The following is a 16,795-nucleotide window of genomic DNA, read 5'->3' on the forward strand; positions in this document are numbered from 1 at the left end:
TATTCATGCAGCTAATCTACATTGAAGCCAAGTTCTAGATTCTCAAAACTCCAAGCACCTACAATAAAAAAGAGAAGTAAAACATCAAGTCAATATACACAGTGTTATCTCAAAATACCTCTTATTATCAACCAATAAATTCTTTAAAGCCACTTCAAATCTAACGAATTTTTCACCCACATAGGCAACTTTATTCCATGTGAGATCAATATTTATCGGAGATTCTGGAAAAGTCGAAAGTAACAAAACCAATGTTCCAAGACCACAAAAAAGGAGACACCACATCTCAATCCAAAACTTTAAGGCATGTATATAGGTCTACTCTCTTGTAAATTCAAACGTTAAGGCATGTATATGGGTCTACTCTCTTACAATTTCCGTATTTCATCATTCATAGATGATGTGAGACTTAACCCCTCCCATTTGAACTTAAGAACCTCTACCACAATTGTGAGCTCCCACATCCTGTAACAGGATCCAAAGCAATAAGATTCAACGCGAGATTCAGCTCACGCTCCCTCACCAAGTCGAACTAGACTGTGAAACCAAATGTTGAAAAAACATACATAAAGAAAGTAAAAACCACAATCACAACACATATATAACGTGAAAACTCTAAAACAAAAAGCAAACAACTACCATTGTTGTCAAATGACAACCAGAGAATAACAATCTGTAAAAACCATTACAACACATAGACTTCTTTCGACCATCCCCACAACCAAAGAAAAAAAAATCTCAACTTCTATATACCTATTTTACAATTTACATAATACATTTTTGTTCATAATTCTAGACAACAATTTTATTTTTATATTTTAAATTGTATATTTATGTAGAGCTCAAACTTTAGTTATTTCATAAATATCTATTTTATGCTACCTATCATGTTCTCCAACATCATTTCACTCAGGTGACCCTGATGCATACATATCACAATTATCATGTTTTTAACCATTCAAATCATGCTTAAATGTTATTAGAAACAGTGCTATACACCAGATGGTTCACATATCATAAATAGTATTAGTAATATTGCAACTTTCTTTCACTAGATACATAAAACAAAAAACCACACAATGAAATACCAAATATGAACAAGAAAAGCCTAAATGGCTTCCTCCTTACAATGACAGCATGTTGGAGAAGATCATCAGCTGGTACAACCATAACGTCGATTGACGACCCGATGCACAACTTCATGAGCAGCAATAGTAAGTACTTTTGAAATAAGACAACTTTCAACTTCTCAAGTCAACTCATCTTGAGTTTCTTTAGCCACTTCCCCATTTCTGAAGTTTAATATCTTCACTCTTCGGTCCAAATATTATCTGATTGCTCCAAGCAGATTGGCACCATCAAGTCTTGCTCCTTCCAAGTCCTGATTTATTAAAAAAGACCGATCATGTAAGATTATCGTATTTTGAACAATAGAACAAATTTGATTTTTTTTTTTCACGGCATAAATTTTCCTTCGCCAATAAATTAATGGGAAATGGAATTTTCAAAATAGCAAAGTCAGGACCATAACAGGTTGACCATAGTCGAATGGAAAATACTGATAAAAGGATCAAAAATATCATAAATATCAAAAGCATTTAAAAGCACTGTGAAAATTCAGCTCATTTACATACCGCATCTCTAAGATCTACATGACGCATATACGCTCGTTGAAGGTTAGCACCCTTCAAGTTGGCATGGTTCAGCTTTGCTCCCTGAGACAGAGAGAAATAATTTCAGTCAACTAAGCCAAAATAGGAAAAATAACTTTTCACACGCTCATTGAAAGGTTTTCATAGCAGCCCAATTATGTTCACTCATATATGTTCGTAATATCCATTGAAAGGTTTTCATAGCAGCCCAATTATATTCACTCATACATGTTCACAATATTTTTACCTTTAAATTAGCTCCTTCCAGATTAGCTCCCTCCAGATTGGCATTAATAAGATCAGCATTCTGTGAAATTAAAGGTTCCAAGTAATCAACCATCTCACACCAATAATCAAGATACAATACTACTACACTAGTGCTGCATGTTTCAAGCTAAAATCCATCACTTAATGTGGACGCTTCTCTCAGTTCGAATTCGAATCTTAGTTCGCCATTTGGTGCGAGACTAGCCCCTTCAGCTAGACCCAACCTACACTGGCTGAAACTTAAATGATTTATTCGCCATTAATTGTAGAAAAGTATCGGATGAATGGCGTTGTGGATCTCAAAAGGTTAACAGATATAGGATCGTAGCTCAAGTTTACAGTGGAACAGGACAATTCTAATTATCCAATGATTGAACCACAAATAGGATTAAGAATGACTAAACACAATATTGATGAGAAAATCGGAATGGCATCAGTTGCAGAAAAATAGTAGATCATTGCTTTATGTGGTCTCTATATGTGTGGAAAACTTATAGAAGTCTCAACAAGGAGAATAGAGTAGATACGAGTAGAAATAAGAGTTAACGAGCGACCAAGGAAAACTAAAGGCCAAATCACTTGGAATGATTTTAGGCCTAAATGGTGTCAATAGATTAATTTATGATAGGATTTTATCATGTCATGTGATTCTTGCAATTGACTGACTATACCTAGATGAAAAAGGCTTTTGTTGTCGCTCCAAATATTAACAGAAGTTATAGGAAAATGCAATAAAGAGGCTAGTCTACGCATTCCACTTCTAACTTCCACGGAAAATGACAGGAAGGAGATTATAAAGGAATATCCTTTATTACCAAAGGTAAAGAATATACTCCGATGAACCTTGCACATGATAAAATAATAGACACAAATTAAAAGCTTCTAGAATAAAATAAAGAACAGCATGAAAGTTATAAACAAATTTAAATTATTATATATAAAGATAAATGTTCAAGTTTGGCAAACCTGTAGATGTGCAGATCGCAGGTCTGCTTCACAGAAGCTACAATCTACTAAACAAGCATCTGCAAAATAGCAGTTTAAACAAATGAAATACATTTACAAGAATACTGTTCAATATACTATACTATTACAAACACATATGAACTACATTTACAGGAATCAAGTAGACCAATTACAAACACAAACATACTATGCTATTAGAAACAGATGCATAGTATTCTCATTCTGTTTCAGTCAAACCAAGAAAATTACTTAGATATTGCAAACCAAATTAAAAATATTATGCCGGATGCAAATAGAATAGAAAGGTAACCTCAAAGATGGACTTGGTTTTCACTCCGGATTTGGTCCTTATTTGTTCATATAAATAGTAAGGAATATGAATGCACACTACAATGTCACAGTAAGGGCTGTTCTTGATATTTTCCTTATCCATTTTCAAGTTCATCATTGCATCCGAAATGTTACTTTCGAAAATACAAAGCATAATGCTCATTTGAACTAACCTAATTCATTTTGAATGAAGAATAGATAGAATAAATCAATTTAATTCAAACACGAAGCAATTTCTGCCAATTTTATAATAAATAAGGCATGCATGTTCTGTCAACCATCTAACGTCGGCAAAGAAGTTACATATCTTCACTAAATACGAAGAAAAAAAACAACAGTCGCTAGCATGCTATAGAATGAAGATATAAATATAAGGTAGAGAATGACTAAAAATTTGCTATTTTGTTTTGCTCCAATAGATGTTCAATAGTGAGATAAGGTTTGGTTGTTATTTGCATTATGTGATGATGATAATACCAATTTGATTCCAAACATCAAAATTGATAATAACAACTAAGCCTTATCCCACTAAGTGGGGTTGATTTTAAAACATCAACGTATAACATATTAACAGACCTTGTAGATTTGCACTCTGAAGGCATGCACCAGCCAATAAAGCACCACGGAGATTTGCCCCAGTAAACTCACATCTTCCCTAGGAAAGATGAGATAGTTAAGAGGCCTGCAAGCATGTATGCAATTAAATAGCATAATTTTTTTAGTGACTTACTCCCGCAAATTTGCATTGTGAAAGATGGAGCCCTCGGCATCAACATCCTATAAAATTATATAGGTTTTAGGTCAAATTGCAAATTAAACAGTACAATCATGAATACAGTCTTAATGCTTTCAAAAGGTAATCAAGAAAATATTTGGTGATTGCTAAATACTAATATAGTCTATACCACTATTAATCATTTACATTTGTCAACAAAAGAAAAACTCAATCATAAAATATCAATATATTTTTGTTAAGAAACTGAGCTGGTAGTTAGTTACTAGATTCTCTTTGGATATAGTGATTGGTGAGATGATTGTAACCAATTTCCCTACTTATAGCCTTGAAGGCATGCATCATGAATAAATAGCCAATTCTGATCAATTGTGATATTCTCTCTCTTTTCCCTCAGCACCAACTCATATCTTTTAATTCTTCTCCTTGAGTAGTTTTTCAGCTTAGCTATTCCTGGTTTAGAATTTGGCTATTACCAGATAGGTATCATTTGGCTGGACAATAGTGTTGGACTATAAGCTGTGTTAAAATTATTGAAAGTCTAAACTCATGAATGGCCTGAACTAAATTTAGCTCAAGCTTCGGTAATTTTAAACCTATCTTGCATGATATTATTATTAATACGTTATAATCACACTTACCCGAAACTTTGCACATTGAAGATTTACTCTTGAAAAGAAGACATTTTTAAGACAAGCATAGCTGAAATCCACAAATGATAAATCCTGAAACTCCAAAATTCAAAAGATCAATATAGGTATTGATGTTAGTGGGCGTATTACCTTGAATAAATTCACCATTTAAAAACTCTATTGAAAATGATGACTTAGATCTCTGTCTTACATTATGTTAATTTCTAGAAAAATGGTTACAGAAATAAGTTTCTCAGCCTAAGGTAACACATTAATATCATCCTTTGGTGAGTTCTTCAAATGCCCAAATTGTTATAAAATTTAAGATAAACATGAAAACAAGTTAATTTAAATAACTATGTTCATATATATGAGCTTACATGTATCGACAGAATTGAAGTTACAAAACACAAGATAAAGAAAAGTCAATATATAATGGCTATAAAAAAATGCACTATATAATGGCTAAAAGAAAATGCACAACTCTCCAAAACTCATATCCAAGTAATAACAACATTTGTTTACAACTTACAAGTACACATATACACACCCTTTATACCATATATGGTCCAAGAATTTACCAGTTTAGAGAGGATGATGTCATACCAGTTTAGAGAGGTCGATGCCAGAAAGATTAACCCCTCGAAACCTGACTTTATCAGATTGTATACACTTGATGATATCAGTACGCGTCAATTCTGTTCGGAGCTCGTCATCTTCCTTCCTCTTATTAAGGACATCTTGGATTCCATCTACAAGCCCCTAGTGTTTTGCAAGTGATCATAGGTTTTAGGAATTCAATACGGCCTGAAGTTTCAGTTTCTTTTCCATTTAGTAAAGTAATTAGAGAGAATCCAGCATGAGAGATGAGAATGCATGTTCAAAACCTATCAAATTCATCTGTTATCTAACCACAATTGAAAATGACTTTGGAAAGAAAAAAGAAAAAAAGAAACTTCAGGTTTGTTTACTTAAGAAAGAAAAGCATTTTCAGTTTCCATTTTCTAACATTTGTGTTCATTTTAAATTGCTAACAAGGAGATAGAACTTAAAAGACTCTTGTAATGAATAATTGTGATATAAAGAATATTGAAAGGAATGGTAAAAAAGCTGTTGTATTGTATTCCTCAGCTCTAGGCTGGTATATATAATGGTGGCTGATATATATAATGGTAATACAATAATGATATTAATTCTTTCCTTAATGGAGAATAAAGGGAAATAATACAAATAGGGAAATAATACAAATAGAAATAATATATTCCAACACCCCCCCCTCAAGTTGGTGCATAGATATCTATCATGCCCAACTTGTCAATCAAATGCTCAAAGGTTGGTCTTGCCAAACTTTTGGTAAGGATATCTGCAGTTTGCTTGCTGATTTGAAGTCACAAAAGGGAGACATATGATTCCAGCATCTAACTTCTCTTTTATGAAGTGTCGATCAATCTCAATATGTTTGGTTCTGTCATGTTGAACTGGGTTATGAGCTATGCTAATGGCAGCTTTACTGTCAGAGTATAATTTTAATGGAAGCTCAATTTTCATCTTAAGTTCTTCTAGGACTCTAAGGATCCATAACCCTTCACAAATACCTTGAGACATAGCTCTAAACTCAGCTTCTGCACTACTTCTTGCTACAACTCCTTGTTTCTTGCTCCTCCATGTCACAAGATTACCCCAAACATAAGTACAATATCCAGAGGTTGATCTTCTATCAGTGACTGAGCCTGCCCAATCAGCATCCGTGAAGATAGACACATTTCTTTCACTAGTTTTCTTAAAATGTAAGCCTTTACCAGGCTTTCCCTTCAAATATCTCAGTATCCGGTAGACTGCCTCAAGATGTTCCTCGTAAGGAGAATGCATAAATTGACTTACTACACTAACTGAGAAAGCAATATCAGGTCGGGTGTGTGACAAATAAATCAGTTTTCCAACCAACCTCTGATATCTTCCAGTGTCAACAGGAACACTACCTTCTCCCCAAAGTTTAGCATTAGGATCCATAGGGGTATCTGCAGGACGACATCCACTCATTCCTGTTTCTTTCAATAAGTCTAGAATGTATTTCTGCTGTGAAACCACAATACCCTTCTTTGACCGAGCAACCTCCATACCAAGAAAATATCGCATGGATCCTAAGTCCTTGATTTCAAAGTCTACTGCTAATTTCTCTTTTACTCTTGCCATTTCAACTGTATCGTCTCCAGTAAGGACAATATCATCAACATATACAATCAGGGCAGCCAATTTCCCATCATGGGAGAACTTTGTGAATAAGGTGTGATCAGCCTGTCCTTGAATGTACCCTTGTTTCTTCATGGACTGAGTGAATTTTTCAAACCAAGCTCTAGGAGACTGTTTTAATCCATACAAAGACTTATTTAATTTGCATACATTTGATCCAAATTTGTCTTCAAAGCCAGGAGGAATGTCCATGTATACTTCTTCTAGATCGCCATTAAGAAAGGCATTTTTAACATCTAACTGATGTAGGGGCCAATCCAGGTTAGCAGCAAGAGATAAAAGAATTCTTACAGTGTTCAGTTTTGCAACAGGAGCAAATGTCTCTGAGTAGTCTATACCATAGGTCTGAGTAAATCCTTTAGCCACCAAGCGAGCCTTGTACCTTTCAATGGACCCATCTGAATTATACTTCACAGTAAACACCCATTTGCATCCAACTGTCTTCTTGTCATTCGGTAGTGTCATAACACTCCAAGTTTTGTTCTTTTCTAGAGCTTTCATCTCCTCAAGTACAGCTTCCCTCCACTTTGGAATTTCTAGAGCAACCTGTACATTTTTTGGAATTTCTACACTAGACAATTTTGAGGTGAAGGCAGACAGAGATGAAGACAAATTTGAATATGATATAAAATTGGACATGGGGTGTTTAGTACACGATCTAACAGGTTTTCTAATGGCAACAGGATCATCTATATCAGGATACAAAATACGACTTTCAGAAACAGAGATGGACTTACCTTTCCTATTCTTAGGAGGTTGATCATTCCCCGGTTCAGATTCCTGACAGTGTGGAGATGTGGACTCATCCATTCCTTTGTGGTTCTTTTTTACAAAAACCTTCCCTTTCCAAATCCCGTTTCCTAATTCAAATCTGTTTTCCTGAAGTGACTCATTATTCTGTGGCATTTCAATTAGATCATCACTATCATCGTTTTTAGGAATTTCATTGTTTTCTACATGAGAAAATGTAGGCTCAGATTCGCAAGGATCGTTACTCATAACAGGAGTAGGATTAAATAAAGAATCATGGCCATTTTCTGTTGGTGCAGAAGTATAAGTCTCAGAACTTTGTGATACAGGCAAAGATAAATTATTTAAAAAACTCATGTTCTCAATTTGAAACAAGTCTTCCTTTATATCCCCCCCTTGATGAGTGTCATCAAAAAAAGGTTTATTTTCAAAAAATGTAACATCCATAGTGACAAACATTTTTTTGGTTTTTGGATCAAAACTTTTATATCCTTTTTTAGTTGGGGAGTATCCAACAAAAACACACTTTATAGCACGTGGTTCAAGTTTTCCAACATTCTTATGTTCATGAACAAAAGCTGTGCAACCAAAGATTTTTAATGTCAGATCAGTTAAAACACGAGAACTAGGAAAACATTCTTTGAAAGTATTAATCGGTGTTTGAAAATTAAGAACTTTGGAGGGCATTCTATTAATTAAATATGCAGCTGTTAAAACGGCTTCGCCCCACAAATATTTTGGTACTTTATTTGTGAAAAGTAAAGCTCTAGCAACCTCCAATAAATGTCTATTTTTCCTTTCGGCAACTCCATTTTGTTGAGGAGTATTAGGACATGAACTTTGATGTACAATCCCATTTTTTTGAAAAAAATCATCCAGGATAGTGTTAAAATATTCTTTGCCATTATCACTTCTAAAGACTTGGATATTTGTTTGAAATTGATTCTGCACCATTGTAAAAAAATTCTTTACAGCCTGACAAACATCTGATTTCCCCTTTAACAAGTACACCCAACATACTCTTGTATGGTCATCTATAAATGTGATAAACCATTTTTTGAGAGAGAGTGTACTTGTACGGTTAGGGCCTCAAACATCACTGTGAATAATAGAAAAAGGTTTTGATGGTTTATAAGGCTGTATTGAAAATTGGGAACGATGATGTTTTGCAAACTCACATGCTTCACATTTAAACGAAGAAAAGTTCTTATTATGAAATAACTTAGGAAACAAGTGTTTTAAGTAACGAAAACTAGGATGACCTAATCTTAAATGCCATGTCATAATGTTTTCATCTTTATTATTCAAAACAGAAAAAGACTCAAAACAGGAACTTATTGTTTTTGAAGGTAGTTGTGATGCAGATCCAATGTCAAGGTAGTAGAGTCCTCCACTCTCCTTAGCACTGCCAATCATCTTCCCCGAGTTCAAATCCTGAAAGACACGGTGAGATCGGAAAAAATTAGTTTGACAATTTATATCTTGGGCTAATTTACTGACGGACATTAAATTACATGATAAATTTGGAACATGAAGGACATTTTTCAGAGTTAACATTGGAGACAAGACAACTGACCCTTTACCTGCAATGGCTGAAAAAGAGCCATCTGCAATTTTTATTTTTTGGTTACCTGCACATGGACTATATGAAGAGAAAAAAATAGATTCACCTGTCATGTGATCAGAGGCACCTGAATCTACTATCCAAGTATGACTGGGACTGACACTAATAAATGCAGAATTACCTTTTGTTGCTATAGAGCAAGAAGGAGTTGGAGAGTCGAGAAGTTTGTACAATCTGTCTAGTTGTTCTGTAGTGAGTGGAAGCCGCGGTGAAGAAATTTGCTGCCCTTGATCAGAATTACTAGCCTGAAATGCACGACCACCTTTCTTCTTCCAGTTAGGAGGTTTCCCTTTGAGCTTCCAACAGGTTTCACGCGTATGCCATTCACGCTTACAGTGGTCACACCAAGGAACTTTGTCTACCCTTTTTTCCTCGTCAAGGTTCCTAGTAGCGAAAGTTGAGCCTTCAGATTCAGAGCTTCGTGGTGTTTTGCCCATCATAATACCTTGTCGTGCCTCCTCCCTTCTTATTTCTGCAAAAGTTTCACGAAGAGTTGGCAATGGTATTTTTCCTAAAACTCTACCTCTTACCTCATCAAGGTCTTTATTGAGCCCAGCGAGAAACATGAAGACACGATCATTTTCTTGTCTTTTGAGAAACAAAACACTATCTTCTGTACACCTCCAATTGTCATCATAACATAGATCCAACTCTTGCCAAAGGGTCAACAACTCATTGTAATAAGCAGTAACATTCATGTCCCCTTGTTTCGCATGCCATAACTTTGATTTTAAACAAAAAATTTGGGAAGAGTTTTGAATATCAGAGTATGTTTCCTTAACAGCTTCCCATACATCCTTTGCAGAAGGCAAAAACATATAAGGCTTACCTATTCCAGTTTCCATAGAGCTTACCAACCACGCAATAATCAAGGAGTTTTCAGATTTCCATTGTTGGTAAAGAGGGTCTCCTACTGCCGGTTCAGCTACTGCTCCAGTTAAAAAACCCAACTTCCCTTTGCTATCCAATACCAAGCGAACTGTCTGGGCACATTCATTATAGTTATTCCCATTCATCTTAGGAATATTGACCTTGAGGGAGTATGAGGAACCCTCTTGGTCATTGCCGCCTATATTGAAATAACTGCCATTGTTTGTGACACCCGATGTTTCGTCGCCGTTTCCGCCACCATTGCCATTTCCGCGGCCACCACCGTTACCGCGGCCGCCGCCATCACCGCGGCCACCGCCACCGCCATTATTGGATCCGGTGTAGGCAAAACCTAGAGCGGGCCAATTCGTGTCGTGATTCGCCATAGGGATTAAACGGGTATGTCAATCGGAAGCTGTTGTGGAAGTTTTACAGTAAACCCTAACCCAGAGCTCTGATACCATATTGAAAGGAATGGTAAAAAAACTGTTGTATTGTATTCCTCAGCTCTAGGCTGGTATATATAATGGTGGCTGATATATATAATGGTAATACAATAATGATATTAATTCTTTCCTTAATGGAGAATAAAGTGAAATAATACAAATAGGGAAATAATACAAATAGAAATAATATATTCCAACAAAGAAGATAGAAGGTTAGCTAGGGAGAATGTGTTTCAGAAACAGGAAAAACAGTATTTAGTCATATCCAAAATTACTTAAAATATTGAATCTGTTTTCAAAGATTGTAAAATAAAATGGCGAAGGAATTCTTGAATCTATACTCTCATGTTTATGAGTTGAACTGAAAATGAAAACAAAAAACAGAGAAAGGAAAACGCCCTTTATGCTAACCATTTAATGCCGATGCATATAGCTCTCATAGCACGGACATTCTCATCGCAAACAAAATTGGCATGGTATGTTCTCATTTACATTATTTTTAGTAGCAGTACTGCGCCTCATCCATGCTAAATAAGACCCAAACAATAATGACAGTGCTAGCAGAAAACAACCAACAAGAAAACACCTTGCTCTATTTCCTTGTTAGTACTTTCCCTATCTTCCTCTATGTAAAGATGTTCCTCAATTATGTCTACTACTCAAGTACAACTATACTCATTAGTATAGCCATATGAATAAACAATGAAGTCTTTGCCAAAGTTATTTGCATATTATTTCAAGCTCTTGATTATAAACACTATACCCATTCAAGAATTGCTACACGCTAGAAACAAAGCCAAAAAATAAAAGAAAGAAAGAAAGAAGTTGTGCTCACAAGTAGCTGATAGTACTCAGCTTCCCTCAACAGCTCTGCATATTCAGCTTCCTCAAGAGTGGGCACCACGCCGTCCCTTAACCAATTGAGAATGTGTCTGAAGTGCGTACCATCCCTATCAACAAACACATATCCCTGCAATGCAAACACAAATTACCACTGTCCAAAAATCAACAAATATATTGAAATCTATGATTTAACAGTTATACAGAATTGTATACATATTAATAAAGATAGAGAGTTACACCCCTCACCTTACCAGCCGGTTTTGTAAGTATGAGTTAGGTCAAACTCTAATACATAATCTCACCATATGCTTTTAGTTTAATTACCACAATAATAATTAAATATCCAAATTGGTCATGACAAAAAACACTAAGATTTATTTGGTCTCAAAGAACTAACATTCTCAAATGCAAATCTAATTCTCTTATAGAAACCTATGCAGCACTGACAACACATCAGATTGCAGACATGTTTGATGTCTGACACATGTGCTTACATTCAATTACTCATTCTTCTAAAATTACTATGGGTGCAAGTGTCTGTGTTGGTGTGTCATGGATAGAAACTATAACATCCCTAAAATAACTAATCTTATCCACATGAGATTCTTAAGAACCATTGGTGTTTTTCATTTCTCCAATATTAAATAGATCTTAGTATTTTTTTGTCGAAACAAAATGACACATGGACCAATATGTGTCTGGACTAGGAGGTAAATAACGCCTGGTTATAATTTGTTTCATCACTTGGGTTGAACTTGAGTACCGGCCCAAAGTCTGGCCCTTTAGACCAGAGCACTAACCACTTGCGCCAAATTTTAGGGTTAATTTGAGTATTCAATTATTGATAATGGTAAATATAATAATAATAATAATAATAATAATAATAATAATATTAATAATAATAATAATAATAATAATAATAATAATAATAATAATAATAATAATAATCTAACATGTGAGTAAATAACATTTAGCCCTTAAAATTGTAAAGGTCAAGCAATTCAGTCCTCAAATTTGAGAAATTGCAATAGTTTCTTAACTATAAGTGTCAATTTAGTCCTTTTCTAAATATAGCACCACAAATTTAAAGATTCTATGTTTGTCTTGATGCAGCAAATATAAAAAGATCAATCAATTCAATATGTAGATATTTCATTAGTTTTGAAGAATGTTTATTAAAGAATATGTATTTGGTTGGAGGAAAATGGAGAAGAGGGACTATTTTAAATATGAGATATTTTGTTCAATTATTAAGAGGGGGTGGAGGAGAAGGGAGAGGAGCAAAATCCCTCCAAAATAAGAAGATTTGAAGGGAGAACGTGTTTGTTTCCCATATGAACGTAACGGAGTGGAATGTAACATAACGCAGAGAAAAGGAACGGAGCGGAGCGGAATGGAATATAGATCCTCTTCCATTGTTTGTTTATTTTATTTAAAATGTCTCATTCCATTACATACACCCTAAATCGGATGGAACAAAAAATGGAGAATCGGATGGAACGGATTCCATCATGTTCCATTTCACTCCGTCCATTATTTGCAAATCCAAACAATAGAATCTCAACACTATTTTTTTTTTGGTACAAAAGAGGCCTAAGCCCAAAGAGAAAAGAAACTACAGCTTATCAAAGAAGAAACTACTAATTCCAATCGAATCCGCCGCTAAATACGGTTCAAGAAACACCGGCACTTCATCATAGAAGGAGAAGTTTTTATCATTGCAGCCATGTGTCGCTAGAATATCAGCGCAGCCATTTGTGAACCTGGAAGCGTGAGAAACTATCACTAACTCGTGCTCACCAATAATATCTTTGATTTGTCGAAGAACGACACAATCAATAATACCAATTTCTCCCTCTTCTATTGCTTTGGCCACAATGGTCGAATCAACATTAAGCTCAACTCTCTGAATACTTACTTACCACTTCATTTCATCCTTACCACCAATCCAAACTAAATGTCATTTTAATTATTAGAATCGTCTTAAAAATGTAACTTTGCACTTTCCCTCCATAAAAATCTCTACTCTCCACCCGTCGGACCTTTTTTTTAAATCTCTCCCCTCCTATGTCCAACCTATCAATGTCCAATCTAGCAATATCGATTTTTGCCACTTGAACTAAGCTTTGCAGACTACTCATATATATATATATATATATATATATATATATATATATATATATATATATATATATATATATATATATATATATATATATATATATATATATATATATATATATATATATATATATATTGTCTTCATAAACTTGAGTCTTAAGAGCTTTATGTTTTCAGAGTCTTTCAGCACTTGGTCTTCAGAACATGTTTCTTCAGACTTCGTAACAGAGTGATAACTTCCGATGCTTCTGCTTCTGAATTAGTTGATATATATATATATATATATATATATATATATATATATATATATATATATATATATAAAAGGGATACCACCTTTTGGTGTGAAATTTTTTCATTCAATTTTTCACTTCATGTAAACTATTTTTAAATATAAATTAATCATTCTTACTAACCTTTCTTTTATGTAAGAAATTAATTCATATAGTGTGAATCATAACTACATTGTTAATCAAGCTTAAACTTAAACTATTGTATTTACCATTTTTCCTTCATTTTTACCTAATAGTAATCAATAACAATAGAAACAAAAAAAAAAGGAAAAAGCAAATTAGGGTATACCACCTTGTGAGGATCTTGAGGAAGAGTATGGCGACCACTGAACATAGCAGCGAGCATTGACTCTGGCTCGCGATGTGTCATCGTATCGATCGTCGTCGAGAATTTCTTCCCTCCTGCGAAAATGAAAACGAAATTGAATCAAACGTCGTTGTGTGATGGTATAGTCTGATGTTAGGGTTTGTGAGATTACGTTACCGATGTTGAGACGGAGAACGGAGGATGTGTCGGATTGGAAATCGTCCTTCATTGTGATGTTGTTGCGGTGGTGCTGTGGAGTACTGCCAGGGGGGTGCCGGTGAGAGAGCGAGAGGGTGTATTAAATTAAGTTGTATAGTTTTCTTTTTCTTTTTGAGGTTGAAAGTTGTATAGTACTTTTCTTTAGTGTTAAATGTGAATTTTTTTTCAAATAACTACAATTTTTATAAAAAATTTAAATGATCACATTTTCAACATAAATACTAAAGTAATTATTTTTCAAATAAAAATTATTTTGGAAACGAATCAATGGTTCTTGTAGTGTTTGAAACACATGTGTTGATTGGATGCTTTGGTGGTGTGATGTTTGGTTGTACATTGGTTGAGTGATATGGTAGGATGTGGTGGTATAATATGTGTCATCGGTGTTATCGTAAGATGCGGTGGCAGCATGTGATTGATGGCGGTATGGGTCGTGATCTTGGTTTTGTGGCATAAATTGATTGTGGTTTTGGACGGATATGGTGTCGTAAGGTTGTTGTGTTTGGATGGGGTGACAATGTTGTTGGGTTTGGTACTATTGTGGGGTTGATTGTTCGGCGTATGGTGAAGCTTTTTGGTGTGGGTCGATCAAATATGTTAGCTGAGACAAAAATAAATTTGTTGAAACTGATGTATACAAATTCATATAATGCTGAGTTGGTCTAACATCTTCCTGCATGATTGGTTCGTTTATCGTCAGTTCACGTCGATGCCTCCATTGACAAAACGCATTGAAGGTGGAGAAAAATTCAAGAAAGGGGAGATTGAATTGTGTTCTTTATCAAATTAAAATTCTCTTTCTCTAAATTCTTTTCTTTCTCTTAGTATCTTATCTTCTGGATATGCTTTAATGTTGCGGAAGCATGTTTGGAATGGAGTTGCATAACCAATGAGATATTCATTTTAACTTCTTTATATCATCAGAACTTCTGACTAGTCTCAGTACAGTTCTGAAGACATTCTGCGTGTATGTTCTAAGTTAAATGAACTGTACAGAAAATAAAAGACACGCTCATTTTTATCCTGGTTCACTTTCTGAATAAGGCTACCTCCAGTCCACCCTCCTCAGGTGATTTGCCTCTCAACATAGGACTTAATCCACTATAACCAAACTTGATTACACCTGCATGATCAACCGTCGTGACTAACAACCTGCACAGCCAACTGTTGTGACTAACCCTGCACAAGCTACCCGTGAGTGACTAACCCCTAGATGACAGAACCGTTCAGTGATCTCAACGATATATAACGTTCATCAATCTAGTAACACTACACAAGCCAACTGCTCGTGACTAACTGCAATGGACTGTTCAGTGATCTGATCCACAGATGTAACATCCATTGATTCCTGCACAGCCAACTGCTGTGACTAACCCTGCATAACCAACCTGTTGTGACTAACCCTAGATGATGAACTGTTCAGTGATCCCATCGGGATATAACGTTCATCAATCTTCTGGAGATTACAAGTGTGCTTCTTAGTTAAGTAGATGATCTCTTATTCTTAATACATATGTTTACAACACACTGACTAGAAGTCACTTCTGGGGCCTAAACAATTTATTAGAAGTTTTCTAAGATATAACACAATACGAGCAACAACTTTATGTGTTTTACAAATAATTTACAAGACATAATAAATAATCTTGTAGTCTTCTTTTCTTCAACTTCTGTATGAGATCTTCTTCTTTTGAAAGCAGATTAAGAGCAGCAACTCTTGTATTGATTGCTTCTATCAGTTTGGTCTTTTCTGGTTTGAGTAAGGAGATTAGAGCTTCAACTCTTGAATGTAATTCCTTCTTGTAAGACCATCTTCTTTTCTTCTTCATAAGCAGATATAGAGCAACAGCTCTTATGTTGATTGCTTCTTGTGCTTAGATCTTCATCTTCTTGAATACTGATCATGAAGCTTGTTACAGCTGATAACACATTTAATGATCATAAGTAAACATGAAACGCTCACGAGCAGCAACTCAGTGTATTCAGTTTCTCTAGTCATTCAATGTGGGCAATATGAGGACTGATCAAGTATTTGTGAATTCTTCTTAAGTGTGTTTCAACTTCTCATTACTCCAATGGAGGATACAGCATAACTTGCAGACTTTTCTATTTCTCACTTAAGATTTTCTTCTCATAGGCTGATTTTGTATATTTCAACATTCTTGTTTTCTCATCATACACTTTGTGTATGTTGCCTCTTATTGGTGCAGCAGATTTTTCTTATGTTGTTTGTGTTTTCACACCTGCTCTCATGCACTCTTGCACCAACACACTTTCTTTCAACGATTTTGCTCTTTATATAGAGTTTTGGTATATTACCGTTGGAGACTTGGCCGTTTGAATCATGTTTGGATCATTACCGTTGGAGCATTTAATGCTTACTGTAGACTGAATGATGAAATACCTATTTCCAAGGCGAATCTTGTCTTTGATAGCGTGTCTTCCTTGTTTTTCTTCTTTTCAAAATATTTTCTTCATGGTAGCGTGTCTTC

At 34.9% G+C, this 16,795-nt stretch overlaps 1 protein-coding gene across 3 annotated transcripts; it reads right to left on the reverse strand.

Annotated features, from left to right (window-relative positions):
* Positions 1-616: 616 nt before the first annotated feature.
* On the reverse strand, positions 617-14,422 carry LOC131609508 (FH protein interacting protein FIP2-like). 3 transcript variants are annotated; one of them, XM_058881216.1, is made up of 11 exons: positions 14,262-14,417; positions 14,070-14,179; positions 11,356-11,490; positions 5,187-5,342; positions 4,590-4,673; positions 3,946-3,992; positions 3,792-3,865; positions 2,886-2,944; positions 1,900-1,959; positions 1,635-1,715; positions 617-1,381 (listed from the first exon to the last, which is right to left on the reverse strand). In XM_058881216.1, the coding sequence occupies exons 1-11, from the start codon at positions 14,311-14,313 to the stop codon at positions 1,328-1,330; spliced, it is 912 nt and encodes a 303-aa protein (XP_058737199.1). In that variant the 5' UTR covers positions 14,314-14,417; the 3' UTR covers positions 617-1,327. The 3 variants fall into 3 exon arrangements, with proteins under 3 accessions (XP_058737199.1, XP_058737200.1, XP_058737198.1); XM_058881217.1 differs by lacking the exons at positions 617-1,381; positions 1,635-1,715; positions 1,900-1,959 and adding an exon at positions 1,975-2,762 and having other exon boundaries at positions 14,257-14,392; XM_058881215.1 differs by lacking the exons at positions 617-1,381; positions 1,635-1,715; positions 1,900-1,959 and adding an exon at positions 1,976-2,762 and having other exon boundaries at positions 14,262-14,422.
* Between the last annotated feature and the right edge of the window lie 2,373 nt (positions 14,423-16,795).

Source organism: Vicia villosa, linkage group LG6, assembly GCF_029867415.1.
Source record: "Vicia villosa cultivar HV-30 ecotype Madison, WI linkage group LG6, Vvil1.0, whole genome shotgun sequence".
Taxonomy (NCBI): Eukaryota; Viridiplantae; Streptophyta; class Magnoliopsida; order Fabales; family Fabaceae; genus Vicia; species Vicia villosa.

What these genes read in the sequence shown, in the direction of transcription:
- LOC131609508 (XM_058881215.1), bottom strand. Translation starts at nt 14,313, where the DNA reads ATGAAGGACGATTTCCAATCCGACACATCCTCCGTTCTCCGTCTCAAC. An exon ending in CGTTCTCCGTCTCAACATCG is followed by an intron (nt 14,180 to 14,261) that starts GTAACGTAATCT and finishes TCATTTTCGCAG; the next exon opens with GAGGGAAGAAATTCTCGACG. An exon ending in TTCAATGTGCAAAGTTTCGG is followed by an intron (nt 3,993 to 4,589) that starts GTAAGTGTGATT and finishes ATAATTTTATAG; the next exon opens with GATGTTGATGCCGAGGGCTC.